Source organism: Chenopodium quinoa, unplaced genomic scaffold (assembly GCF_001683475.1).
Source record: "Chenopodium quinoa cultivar QQ74 unplaced genomic scaffold, ASM168347v1, whole genome shotgun sequence".
Taxonomy (NCBI): domain Eukaryota; kingdom Viridiplantae; phylum Streptophyta; class Magnoliopsida; order Caryophyllales; family Amaranthaceae; genus Chenopodium; species Chenopodium quinoa.
In genome coordinates this window covers 1,144,250-1,159,252 of record NW_018744718.1, presented here as the reverse complement: position 1 = coordinate 1,159,252, position 15,003 = coordinate 1,144,250, and the positions used below count along the sequence as shown (strand labels likewise).

General features: G+C 34.7%; 1 protein-coding gene across 1 annotated transcript; it reads right to left on the bottom strand.

Moving 5' to 3' along the window:
• Positions 1 to 1,030: 1,030 nt before the first annotated feature.
• On the bottom strand, positions 1,031 to 6,765 carry LOC110703262. Its single transcript, XM_021881041.1, has 8 exons — positions 6,616 to 6,765; positions 5,528 to 5,981; positions 5,345 to 5,421; positions 5,090 to 5,224; positions 2,191 to 2,245; positions 2,017 to 2,104; positions 1,607 to 1,705; positions 1,031 to 1,527 (listed from the first exon to the last, which is right to left on the bottom strand). The coding sequence occupies exons 2-8, from the start codon at positions 5,932 to 5,934 to the stop codon at positions 1,438 to 1,440; spliced, it is 951 nt and encodes a 316-aa protein (XP_021736733.1). The 5' UTR covers positions 5,935 to 5,981; positions 6,616 to 6,765; the 3' UTR covers positions 1,031 to 1,437.
• Positions 6,766 to 15,003: the final 8,238 nt, after the last annotated feature.

Below are 15,003 nucleotides of genomic sequence, written 5' to 3'. Positions count from 1 at the left end.
GTAGGCTCACATAAGGGAGCTGGAAGAGGAAGTGAAGCTGCTTAGGAATCTATCACACACAAATATAGTTGCAAGTATTTTATCTTTTCATGTACCAAAATACGATCCGATATTGCTGGATTCTGAGCTTAATTTCCATGCTAGAGATATTTGGGGACTGCAAGAGAGGAGGAGGCTTTAAATATCTTATTGGAATTGGTTCCGGGTGGATCCATTTCCTCACTTCTTGGCAAGTTTGGATCATTTCCGGGTGAATCTTAAGAGACTTTATGTAATGTTATGAGTTTTCGTGGACTCATTTGTATTTTCGGTGGACTCATTTGTATTTTTGGTGTTTGGAAATTGGAACTTTAGAGACGTTATGTAGTTTTGTGATTGATAATTTTGGTTTGTATGTAATTATTAAATTATGCAACAGGTCTAAAAATCACAAAACAAGTCCATATGCAGGTCCAACAGGTTATTTATAAAAAAAAAACGAAAAAACCACAAAACAGGTCCATTCAGGTCCAAACCCGGACCGGACCTGATGTTTCAGGTCTGACCCGGAACCGGACCTGTTAAATCAGGTCCGGTCCCCGGTCCTCAAATTTACCCAATTCAGGTCCCCGGTCCAAACAGGTCCGGTCCAGGTCCGGTCCGGTTTTGGACCGGTGTACACCCCTAGTGAAAATACAAGTTTATCTTTGTGATAATGAAAAAGATAAAAGTACGGAGCATCAATTTCTGGACTTCCAGAAGTTTTACCAGCAACCAGCTTATGCTATCTGCTTATCCTCTGACGCCTTGTATAATTTACAATAACAATCCATAGGCAAACCATCAGTGGCTCAGCTTCATTCACTTCATGATCACCTACCAAGCTATCATCATACTACAAGCTGCCCCAACAACGTCCCCGTCATCGTCATAGACTGCCAAGCCAAGCCAAGCCCAAACCTCATTACCCATTTTTGCTGCAAACTACGCTAATGCATGCCCTATACACATCGACTCAACAGACTAATGGTGCCAAACTATCTCATTTCGGTGAAAAAGGAAACATATTAATCTCATTTACCCAATACATTAAAGTGTTTATGAACAACATCGAACTGTCATCTCCCTTTTCATAAACCCATAGATTGGGCTGGTTGAAAACTCTCTAGACTCTGATCTACATTACTACAGCACTACTATATAACTTTCTTTTTTTTTTTTTTTTTTTTTTTTTTTTTTTCCTTAAGACATTGCGGGAAGTTTAGTTACATTCTGCAAAGGAAAGAACAACAATAAATAAAGCCTTGAAGAGCACAAAATGCTATATGGAGAAAACCCGCAACAATCAGCTATACAAATTCCTTCCACGAGCAGTTTCTATCTTCCATCAGACAGTGGGAGGATTTATGCCCTCTTCTCATGATTACTATATGCATCTTCCTCATGCATTGCATTTCTTCATGATTGTTCTTGGACAAAGGTTCTCAAACAGCCATTTATTATGCGAGGCGCTGAACCATCACAAAACCGTTTTGCAAGATCCACAGCCTTCAAGTGCAGGAAGAAATTTATGATCAGTATTGTCTATTTGAAATTGGCACGTTCTCATCAATAAAGAATATAATACCTCATTGATAACAATTTGATGTCGTGTTCCAACTGCAGATATTTCGGACATTGCTAAATGAAGAATTGAGAACTCCAAAATTCTTCCAGCTGGCTCGTTCTAGTGATTGAGCATTCAAAATGACAGAATGAGGTTGAAGAAAAAACTACACAGAGTTTCTAATAATAAATAAACATTAACATTGTCTACAAGTTCACAAAAACAATCATGTCTTTGCAATATTAGTCATAGTAATGGTGTGAAATGTAATACATAATGGTCCATATGTATACTCAATAACGAGTAGTTAATGAGTTACGAATCCAAAAAAAAATTAAGAACGAGTAATAAAAACACAACTGTAGTTATAGAAATTTTTTCACAGCCCCAACTCTAAGAATCATACGAAATAAATAATGTGTAAAACAGACCTTCCAATTTGACGGTGCTACTTTATCAATCACGAGGACATGATTATCCCAATTATCCACCACTGCACCTAATAGTTTCTTCGTGAATCTACAGTGGATAAAAGACACTTAAATTGTATTGGCATACAGTGAGTACAATATCGAAGTGACAATATAGAGAAATAGAATTCTTGCCTCAAAAGCAATTTGCTATATACCAACTTCAGAGGAGCTGATAGAACTTCTGCTTCTGTAATAAAAAGTTATGATCAGATACAACTCAAATATCTAAGAGAACCACTGTAACAAAATAATGAGAAAGATGATGCGTATTAGGACACAAAGAGAACTGGAAATACAGCAATCTACAAGCTCAAACATGAACGACCACAAATTTACAGATGTATGAACTAATCAGATTTTAGAAACATGTGAAGCAAATCAAGTTAAACCTTGAAATGTATAATCACCCATACTTTGTATAACAAATGTTATCGGATTTGTATTGCTCCATTTCCATCGAAATAGAAGCTCATGTTAAAGGCCTTAAAGGGTGATGATGATCCCAAAATCAGCACTATGTAAAGTTCAGCATATCTCTCCAACCCCACATGGAATAAAAAAAAAAATCTGTGTTCACAAGGAACCAGGACAGCACAATGATGCATAAAAAAAATGCACATCTCCCACTTAGAACTAGATTGAAATATCCTCAGCTTCCAAGCAGTCTAGGGTACAAATTGGTCAAACCTCGAACTGTAAACACCACAAAAAGTCCATTTTGAAAGATTATAAGAAGTCTAGGGTCCACAGTTATCATTCACGGTGCCTAATAGTTTCAGTGTCTGACATTCAAAACAAATTGATCTTGGCATGGGCCATATGCTATGAGCTTGAAGGCTTAAAGTTAAATTTGAAAATTGATGGAAAATCTTCATAAGCTGAAGAGAGGGTCCTGTACTTAACTGAAAAGAGTATAAAATCATCATAGGGTAAATATTAGCAATTTGCAGGCATCTGACATCCCTATTTCCAATACTAAATCACACTTAATAGCAGATGGGATCAATATACTAGTATTAAACTGCAAGTCTCTGGTCTAAGACATATCCAGAAGAGCTGGAATAAGTAAAATACTACAATTTAGCAGCCATTAAACAGATTCACTCTAATAAGAATCAACTACTCCGTAAGAATATTGTCTTCACTACTTTTTGTGCTACAAACTACTACAAGGTATGACGCCCATAATGAGTTTGCTACGTGGTACAAAATCAAGAAGCCTTTCATAGGCACAGCTTTAAGCTTTGACTGACTATACGAGATTAGACACGATGAGCTCAAAACAAAAGGGTTCTCTCTGCACTTTGCTGAAGAAAATGCTGGATTGGTTTTTTGCCTTTTGGGCAAAGATCTACTGACTCAACAATTTAAACTACTAAGAGACAAATCAGCTAAATTGCATGAAATTGTAATGAGACATTGCAATTAACTAAACCAAAACAGTTCATTCAAGCGTCTTTGCTTCTTAAAATAGAGTAAAGTAGATAGCAGTCTCATTTTAGATGTATTCATTTAAGCTCCCATGGATATATCCTTTGTGTTATTTCAAGAGTATGGTACATGAGTGTAATGGATTCAGATCAGTCACACAACAAAACCAATATAACAGCAAGACTTTCTGATTTTTCTAGCAAATTACTAAAATGATAGGGTTAATAGCTTTAGGCTATCACTCTCAAAATAGCTTTAGGCTATCACTCTCTAACAATGGCTTGAGGCCATCCATAACTCTTTCTAGGTTTCCCTAATACAAAATTCAGCCTACTTTCTCAATATCTTTCTTCCCTTTTTATACTTACATTCTCCCTCCCTCCGTAGGATGATTCTAGACTGAGTTCTTTTGTCTCATGTGCACAGGTGGCATCTCTTAGTACATTGCCTATTTACCCTTCTTATGTACTCCCTCTGTCCCACAATATAGTTTTTGTTTGTGTTTTTTCACAATATTTAAGAAATAGGAGGAGAAAGTGGATGAAGTACATTAATAAAAGTGAAAAGTACAATCATAGACAAAAGTTAGAGAGAGAAAGTGGAAAAAAGTAAAAAGCATGTGCAAAATTCAAGGGTAAATTAGGAAGTACAATGAATAAAGTTAAAAAAGTGAGGGCATAATGGACTTTACATGCTATCCAAAAATAGAAACAAGAACAACATTTTGGATCTCCAAAATAGGAAAACAGGAACTATATTATGGGATGGAGGGAGTACTACATTTGATCACTATTAACAAACTAAACTACCTGTAATACCCCTTCCTTAAGACAGTTCATTTCAAAGAGATTGTATTCCCCTTCAAAACCTGGGAAAGAGCCTTTCTAGAGGTACTTCTATAGCATGAATTCTAAATTAATAATCATTTTGTTGGATGGACTGATGGAGTCCTCTACTGCAATTAAGAGCAGGTTTATTGCAGAAACTGTAGGTCTTCCATGGAAAGCACGAAACATAATTATTTAAAGGTATTTCTGCTAAAATCAGTACATAGATACAGGACTCAGCATGGTTTTCTACACGACCTGGAAGTAATAATGTTCATGAATCTTAATAAGAACAATGGATAAGGGAGCTGAAAACTAGGGCCACCTTGTAAAAAAGAACAAAAAGAAAAGAATTGCCTACCATTTTTACTCTTGCAATCTACAAAGCTAGTAGCTGGCAATACTAGAAAAGTACCACAAGAAGGCATGTATGGTGGATTAGCAGTGTAACTCATAACGTTACATATGAGGTGTTCGAATTTTTAGCCAATTTCCAATGTAGATGTGCTACTTACTAAACAGGGAAACAAAAGTAAACACAGAAGAGGTGATTTCCTTAACAATTTCTTTTAACTATGCATATACAATTATACACTGCAATGATATGGTAAATGAGAGATTATGATCTAAAAATTTAACAACTAGACAACATGCCATGTTGCTAAAGGATGAACTATTGACATAGTCAGTAATTTCATAAACAGATAATGGCATCTTCCGAGAGCTTTCAACAATACTGAAGATACAAAATAAGAGTAATGTCACAAATTTACCAATAGCTGATTCTGCTTCAAGTTCACTGAGATGTTTGTCAGCTTCCTCAACAGAGGAGGTGATAACAGGAGGTCCTCCAAACCTTGTGTGATCATATTGAAGTAAAGAGCTTTTGTTGAAGACGTATCCAGATTCTAATTTGCAGTGACATAACAATTAATGAAAATACACAACTTTCCTCCAACCGTCCAAAGGAGAAGAGGTTGGGATTAGAAAATTAGAGCAAGAATTTTCAAGAAACAAACAATAGCTACCTCTAGGGGCATTCATTCGCTTCTCAAACACACGAACTGGATTATGCCCATCTAAACATGAAGCATATACAATCAACCTGCCCATTTTCATATTCAAAACAAATCAATTTCATTCCAAACACCTAGTAAAATGATGTAGATTGTTGCAAAAAAATAAGAAAGAAAAGCTTAAAATTACTGTACAAGGCAAGCTCCCGAGCAGCTCTTGGACTGCAAAACCTTCCATTCTTATCCATTCTGGGCAATGTATATGTGTCATCATTTTTACCACTTGCCAAAGATGATGATGAAGCATCAATTTCCTTTAGGGTAACCGGTCCAGCACCAGCCCCAGCCCCAGACACCAAGTGCTGGCTTTTAACTTCTCTTCTCAACCAGGGTTTCAGGTTCTTAGGATGGCAAATGTTACTGCCTGCACTGCTGCTAATTGAACTAGAGCTAGAACTAGAACTAAAACTAAAGCGAGAAAGAGAAAGAGAAGTTTGTCGGTGAGGCCACAAAGATATTGAAGGATGGTGATTAAGACAAGACTGAAATTTTGAGCTACTTATGCTACTGCATTGACTCAATACCAAGGGTCCTCCCTCCATCCTCCACTTCTAATTACAGCAGTCCTTTGTTCCGTTCGATGTTCAACCTATCACAAAATATAGTTTGACTTTACACATTGTATAAAACATTAGTTCAAATTGTGGAGGGTATGCTTAATTCAGCATACACCATCTTGTGTTGCCCCTTTTTGTGTTAAATTTTCAATCAGTCATAAAGGCCCTCCTCCACAACTAAACTTTTAGGCAAAAGAACAACAATTTAAAGGGTAAAGGAGCAAGGTCTCCATTATACACTCGGGTGTACCATACAACACAGGGTTATATGACTTATATCAGCATATTTAATTCACAAGCAATCACCATGAACACAAGAGAATTAAACTAGCAAAATGGGGTTGCTAATTAAAGACATAAACACATTTTAATCCATTAAATCATGCAATTGAGTAAGTTATTAAGCAGCATAAGTAACCTATATCCAATTTTCCAACAATTTTTCAAAAAATCAAAACTCCACCTTCCAAAAATCACACTTTCCCAATTTTACTCAATTCAAGAATCATGGGTACAATTAATTTCAAGTTCTTTTTCTGCTGCATTATTCTAACTGGGGAAAGAAACAGGGGAGAAGGGAACATTACAAAGAAAAATAACAATTAAAACATAACAATCAAAAGCTAAGCAATACAAAGAAAGAAGGAAGAAAGGAGCATAACTAACCAACGTGACTGAGAAAGTAGTGAAGTTCGGCGGTGAAAGTGGGACCGTCGCCGGCGTAGGAGACGGTGGGAAATGGGAGTGAAGGAAGAAGCAGGAAGTGAAGGGAATTGTGTAGTCGTGTATGTCGTCTTATCTGTTAAAGCGGCATACCTGGGTTATAATATCCAAACCATTTTTTTAACCGCGTTATTACTCCCTAGTCCCTACGTCCTTAAGAGATTGTTCCGTGGTAAATAAGTAAATAAGTAACAATCTTAGTTGTAAATAAGTAACAATCTTGTGAGAAGATGTTCCTAATTATCCAATGTATCTTATCTTTTACTTTGTATATAAAAAAATTTAACATGTTTCAACTTTCAAACATTTTGATTTAAACGGTTTGACTGTTGTAAACGGTCCGGTTTAAATGGTTTGTGGTTGAAAACAATTTGGTTTGCACAAGTTGCGTTATGATGTTGTATGGACGTATGGTTTAATTTAAACATTTTTTTTACTAGGTTCACACTGCTTTTGGTTAGAAACAGTTCGATCAACAACGGCTTAAATCGTATTCAGTTCATTTTTAGTTTGGGGTCAGATTCAAACAATCATGTTCCCTATTCAAGATAATATGCTTGTACGGAGTATAATATAACAATAATCGAATATGCGAATTGGTTCGATTTCACATTGAATAAAATGATATCGATCAGTTTTCGGTCTCTGAAAATAGGTCAAAAAATAATCAGTTCGATTAAAACATGACATGTTCAATTCTCGTTGTTTTAGGTCAATTGTGGGTAATTTAACGGTTTAATTTAAAAATTGAGAATGCTACATTGTCATGTTTTGTGTTATATACATCAGTAAAAAAATAATCATGCTTAGTTCAATTAATTAGAAAACCCATATTAAATTTGTTTGTTGAATATATCAAAAAATGAGGTTATTTTTCCTACGTTAATAGGATTTTGTTACACATTTAAAAATGAGGTCATTTTTTCTATGATAATAGGTTTTTATTACACATTATGTTAATTCACTTCGTTTAAAAACTACATATCACAAGTTATAAAATACACATTGTGAACTTAGGCTACATATACTTCCTCCATCAATTGTTTCTTGCAATAAAGGGGGATAACACGGTTCCCAAGTCAATCTTTTAAGGGTTAATAAGGACAGAGTATGAGATTAGGGCATATGATCAACTTTAAAAAGAAAGAAAATGTTGTGAGCCCTTTTTTTTTTTTTTTTTTAATTGGAGCATATTTGATTTTAGGAAGGTGTGCTTTTTCCCTCTCGAATTTTCACCAAATTTATATTTTCATCTTTTTCAAACAAAATTTTTCATCCTTTTACATTTTACATGCAAAGGAGGGTATAAATGGTTCAAATTACAACATTTGTTCACCAAAACAAAAACACGTTGTTAAATTGCTTCGATAATCTTAGCTCAGGGGAATGTAATTAATTAATTAATGTCAAGTCTAAGATGGCTACACATAATTCACCATCTCATACCAGCATATCGAACATGCTGTTTCGGGTGAAAACAATGGGACCTTGCCGAAGGTCCTAAGATGTGGCTGAAGACTGACTCGGTCCAAGTGATGATGGGCCGAGGGTTTTCTGCACAGCAAACACACGTAAACTGGCCTCGGGGGTTGTGCCGAGGAAGGCCCCTCCGATGCCGAAGTCAAACAGTGTTTAGAGAGAGAAAACTATGCAAGAGTATTAATTGCTTGAGGCTTGAATGTGAATCAATGATAAATGATGTAATTGAAGGCTTTTATACCTTAGCATGGCAAGGAGAAAAGATGGGCTTGGAGTCATATGGGCTGATCATGATGACTTGGGCCGCTGACTTGAGCTTGACTTGGCAGGATTGGAGGCTTGGGCCTTGGCCTTGACTTGGATTGAATCATTTATGGACCGGACCCAATTAGGAATAATTGGACCCAAACACAGGCTAAACATATATCACCAACATTTCACATCTAGGGACAATTAACAACCAACAATTAACAACCAACAATCATGCAACATTTGACAACCATATATCACCAACTTTTCACAACAAACCTCACATAAACCAACACCAAGGATGCCATTTAAGAGACTCAATGATCTTAACATAACAGAAGTGTTATTTAACAATTAAAGAAAATTAAATGAAAAAGAAATTAGGGTTTAGAAGATTTATACTAAACTAAGCTAGGTATGTTGTCAAATAACCATTTTGGATAAAACTCCCTCGATCAGAAATTAAAGGTACCCTTGATCGAACTTATCCACATCAATTAGGTATCCAGAGCTAACCCTCTTAGTTCCAAAAAAAAGGGGCCCTTGGCCTACTTCTTTGCTTTGAGGGACTTAGCAGCCTCAACATAAGGCTTCTCAACAACATTAGGGGTCTCAACGGTGGCAGGGTACCTTTTTTTTTTTTTTGGTTGTGCAACAACCCCATATCCATCTTTGCTCCCAATAACCTTTCCTTTCAAGTCTACCTCCTAACCCTTTGCTCACTAAGTTTTCTTCACTACATCTAGATTTGTTACAGTGTCCTCATCGAAAGAGATGTATTCAACTAGCTTTGCATCACCACCAAGCTTACGACGCAAACTCATTAAAGAAGCTCGACGAATTGGTTTCATTTGTCTAGTTCCATGAACCCATTTGTAGCATTTGTAACCAGACGGAACACTACCTTCTTTCTTTTCTGAAGGAAAATTCTATAGTAGATGAGATTTGCTTCATTATTGTTAGAGGAACTCATTTTTGTTAAGAAAAGTGCAAAAAAATGAGAAGAATGAAGGGTATAGTTTTGAGTAGAGTGGAAAGGGAAGTTAGAGGAGAGAACGAGAGAGAGAACGGTGTGGAAAACGAATGAGAAAATGGGTAGTGGTAGATCTAGTATTGGGGGTGAAATAAAGGACACCATGGAAAAAATGCAAATAGTTGAAGGTTACAATGAATGAGGCAGTTGAGAAGAAGAAGGAGTTAGGGTTTATGTTTGATGAAGGCTAAGGGAAAGATAAAGAGGAAGGGAGATCAGATCTGATTTTATTGGTGGGAAAGATTAGACGATGATAGAAGATTAGGGTTTTATCTAATTTTGGTTATATGTTAACAATGTTGTTAATCAGTTTATAATAAGGGTAGTTTGGTCATTTTAGAGAAAAAGTTGCTACAAAAGGAAAAAAAATTGTTGTAATTAATACCTAGCTCCAACATATGGTAAATGCTGGAATAAAAATTTAACAGAGGAAGTAGCTCATTAATTTTAGGCTATGTATAACATATTAAAAGCAATGTGTTAAAACAGATAGGAAATTTTACATTAAACCACCTTTTATAACCCTTTTTTTTGCAAGAAACCACCTTATAAATTTTTTTTCGCAAAAACACACCTATCTAAATTTTTTTTGCAAGCCCACACCATTTCCTGGAAAATACTCTTTGACCTTGTTTTCAGGGGTTGACCCGATCGACCACGTGCCCCCCTAAAACCACTAATCCTCCCTTTTCCCTCCTTATATCGCTCTAATTTCTCGCTGTTTCTAATTGTTTCTCTCTCCTCTCATAACTTTGTTCTTGTTCTTCGAACTTGCTCAAAATTGAGGACATTGTTGCCCAAATTTCCCAGCAAATTCTCCAAGGAACTTCAATTAGGCCAGGTAATTCACATTTAAATGCTTGTATTTGCTTTCAATTGCGGAAATTAGGGCTTTGTTTGAAAATTAGGATTTTAATTGGGGTTATTTTTTATTTCTTTGCAGCATGGATTTCAGGGGCCACACCACGCTTTCTTGATGATGACGACGCAGCTGAGGTCCTTTTTTTACCCATGGCAGAAAGCAAAGACAACCAATTAACACAGAGTACAAAGGCAACATGCAATAAAAATAGAATGAGAGAGAAATTGAGAACTTACATTCACCTAAGGGCTGCAATTTAACTCGAATTAGAAGCATTCAATTTGTGGCAGCCATGACAGAGCAGCAGATAGTTAATGAGGAGAAGAAAAAATAGCTTTTAATAGCTTTTAATTTGAGGGGGGAAAGAACAGTGAAGAAGGAGAGAGAAAGAGAGGGTAATTGGTGTTGGAGGAAAAATTGGGTAAAATTAGAAGAGAGAGAAAGAGAGAGGGAGGATTAGTGGTTTTAGGGGGGCACGTGATGGGCACGCAGTCGGGTCAATCCCTGAAAACAAGGTCAAAGAGTATTTTCAGGGAAAAGGTGTGGGCTTGTGTAGGGAATAATTTCAAGCTTTAAATCTCACTAGCTTGAACCCCACTGTGATCATACACTAAAGTACGGTGACGTCCAAAAGGGAAGAAGATAGAGCAAAAGAGTCGCCAACAAGTTTTTAAGGAACTTGTAAACCGTTCATAGGATGAAGGTTACACCCCTTAACGATCCAAGAGATCGTCAACTCCATAAGGTCATGAACCAAATAAGGGTTCGGGGATGAAGGTACAAATCCAACCTAAAAGAGATTGAATCTGCCCTAATAATAGGCCTCTACTTTATTCTGATCGTATTCATGTGCGCTTTCTGATTAACATGCAATCAATAGGTTAACCCTAAACCTGTTTAATCTATGTTGGTTGAATATTAATGCACAAATAAACTATTATTGGCGATCACTTGAATTATAATCACATTAACCCTAAACAAGATTATTAAATATATTATTAAGCATGATTACAAGTACCAATTCCCTTTAAACATGCAATAAAAGGTGATCAAGCAATAAATAATAAGCATTAAGCAACATAATAATAATCATGATAATAATAATAATCATCATAAAATTATAATCATAATCAAAACGATAATAATCATAAATAAAATAATCATTATCAAAATAATAATAATAATAATAATAATAATAATAATATTCATAATCATCATAAATTATAACAATTATAATCATAATCATGTTCATATTAATATTAAAGCATAATAAAAATAGCAAGATCCTAGGCATGATACTAACAAGATTAATAACAAACCCTAGCATGTCACTAAGCAATAAAAATCAAATCTTTAGCCCTAACATGGTACTAACAATCATAAATATTAGGAAGAATATAGGAAGCATCGTAACAATCATATTTAATATTAAAATTACCCTAGACATGATACTAGGAATATCATAATAACAATATAAACATGATTTCTACATCATAATATCAATTAATCAATTAAAGTACTTACTTTGATGCTTCGTACCTCTTTCTAATAACAAAATACACACGTTAGTAACTTCAAGGAAAATAATAAACAAACAATTAAATTAAATAATTGAAATAGAGATTTGGGACCAAACCCTCAGAAATTAAACCTTTCACGTCTAGGGCGAAGGCAACTTCGAATATGGCTAGGTGTTTCTAGATCTTGTGAATGCGGAATTTTGTATGAAAACAAAGTAAGAAAGAATCAAAGAATTAAAGAGAGAATGCTAATTAAAACTTGTGAATGAGGAGAATTGGTTGTAGGTGAATGTAGATGATGAATTGGTGAATGAAAACGGAGTTTTTGATACGATATTTATAGAGAAAATCAGCCAAAAAAGATAATTTAACAAAATAGAGTCTGACGCACGCAAAACAAGGTTGGCGCCAACCCTGGCTAGCTGGCGCCAGGCACCAGTGGCTAGCGCCAGGCGCCAATGGCTAGAGTCTGGCGCCAAGCCTGGTTCCAGGCGCCAAGGCCTGGGGTTGGACGCCAGTCTTGATTTTAACGCGTTTTCGAAAATCCGATAAGTTTACCGTACTGGAGGATAAAATAATATAATTCCTTCGAAAATGATATTTGATTTTAATTAAAACTCTGAAAAGTCAACAAAGTCAACTTATCAATGCTAATTGAATTAGGAATGAAAAGAACCTTCTAGAAGAATCTAGAAGGCTAAAACCATTCCTAATTGCATTAGGAATGATAAATCATATTAGGCCCTCCCCGAGATCATTGGGCCGTACATAAAGCTCAAACCGGGCCCAGTTTAGTAAATTGGCCATAACTTCCTCAATATTCATCGGAATTGGGCTTATAATATATCGTTGGAAAGGTCTTTGCAAGCCCCATCCAACTACACTACTATTGGACCCATACCATGGACCAACCAAACTGGATTGGCTGTTTTCTTAAAATAAAGTTTTCAAAAACAGAGAGAAGAGAAAAGAAATAAAAACTTTCCGCACCACTAGACCTTTCCACACTTTCGTTTCATTCGATCGTGATTCGACGTGAAAGGTACTCATCACTGGGTTTGGTTTTGGGGAGACACAAATGGGTGTCTACAGCTTGCAAAAAAATATAGGATTAAGGTGTGATTTTGCGAAAAAAAAATTTATAGGGTGGTTTAATGTAAAACTTCCAAACAGATATATACCTTTAAGAAATCCAAGCCTCCTCCTTTAATCTCTTCTCTCTCCTCCCTTCTCTCTCATCTAGCGTTTTTGTTTTGTTTGCCGTTTAAGCCGGATATAGTCTAATTTCTTCGAATATTAGACTATTTCCAATCTTTTTTCTTTAATTTTATTAAGTTTTTGCTTGCTTTGCTTTTGTTTTGTTCTCTCCATTTGTGGAAGTCTGTCCCAATTTTTTTTGGCTTTTCCCAATTTTTTTTAGGACTTTGATTCTCATTTATGGATGAGATTTTTTTATCTTTTTTTTTTGTAGGGTTATGATAATAATTGGGAAGGTGATTTGGATTCATATGGGTAGTGGGTTTAGGGTTTGTCATCAATTTTATGGTCAAAACATCAACATAGATTGTAAAGGTCTCTACTTGAAAAGATGCAAATACATAAAAAAATCACTGCTCGCGTCAAGATTGAAGCAGTGGAATGTGAGATATGCCAAAACAATAGTTGGTTCCTACAGGCGCCTGTACGGTGCAACGTACAGTCGTTTTGTAGGAAAGAACATGATATATAAAAGTAATGAACATAAAGTTATAGTGAAAAGAACATACTATTAAAATGTAAGGAACATATACCTAAAGTAAAAATAACATACTATCAAAATGTAATGAACATATACCTAGAGTAAAAAGAACATATTTGCACCAAAAAAATAAATAAAAAGAACATATGTTTATGTTCATTGATCAATCAGTGTAATGTACTTTATTTGCAACATAATGATCATTGCTTAATGTGAAAAGTTTATTAAATTTTGTCTTCAAATTAGGGTGCTTATATATAGATAAAGTTTATTACAGAATATTATCATGTTCTTTATTAATATCACAAATGTTCTTTAGATATGAAAAAAATATATAAAATTGGATGTTCGTCACAAAACAACTATATGTTCTTTACAAAATAACTGTATGCTCTTTACAAAATAGTTATATGTTCTTTTTGCATTTTTTGGCTGTACCAAGCAAGATACAGCCGCCTGTACCTTAAAATTTTCATGCCAAATATGCAAATTAGTTATGATTTTGTTCGAAATAGTTATGTTTATTAGTTATCTAAATTTTTGATTTACAAATCTTTATTACTATTGTAAATATCGTATGACTATTTATTATGAAACTATTTATCCCGTGTAAAAAAAAAAAAAAAAAAAAAAAAAAATTCACAATGTGTTATCGTTTTATGCAGGCTGGTTATTTTATTACTTACAAACGATCACTGCATATAGCTTCTACCAATTGGGGCGAGGTGGATAACTGGATATCATATGACTACCCTTGACCTTAGTGACATGACTGACATCCCTACATCTAGTTTGCCTTTTAAAAATTTGGACTAGCATATAGATACTTGAAAAAAAAAAAAAAAAAAAAATCGAATTACACATAGCTATCTTTGGTTGTAGCAAGTTAACGGCAAAAAATCTTTTCAAAAAATATGAACTAATTTACTCACAAGAAAAGGTTTGCTTACAATTTGATTAGAGTGACCAAAATAAAATTGGAGTAGGTCGAGAATTTTAGGACGAGTAACCCAATTGATGATTGTACGGAGTGTACTGATGTGACATACCCCCTTTGTTTTTTTTAATGTATTACTTTGACCGATATATTGATCGAGATATATATATATATATTTGATTATTAATATTTTTAATTGGGTATTAGTTTAAATTGTAACAAATTTATATTATGAAATTAGACATTATGACTAATCTAATGATAGATTATAAAATAACATTTATTTATTTTATAGAGGTGAAAAAATTTAAGTCAACTATATATATATATATATATATATATATATATATAAAGTGATACATTTAAAAAAAACGGAGGGAATATAAGAAAATCAAATTAGTAATGAAAGTTGACATGAGAATTAAATTCACATACAAAGTTGCATTTTATATCATCTTTGTTTTGCTAAGTCCTAATCATTCACTTTAGCTACGTAAACCAATGAAAAATAAA

Excerpts from the sequence above, each read along its gene's own strand:
- LOC110703262 (XM_021881041.1), bottom strand. The coding sequence starts at position 5,934 with ATGGAGGGAGGACCCTTGGTATTGAGTCAATGCAGTAGCATAAGTAGC. Across the intron at positions 5,422-5,527 it reads GCTGCTCGGGAGCTTGCCTT|GTTGATTGTATATGCTTCAT; the intron begins GTACAGTAATTT and ends GAAAATGGGCAG. Across the intron at positions 2,246-5,089 it reads TGAAGCAGAATCAGCTATTG|AAGCAGAAGTTCTATCAGCT; the intron begins GTAAATTTGTGA and ends TTTTTATTACAG.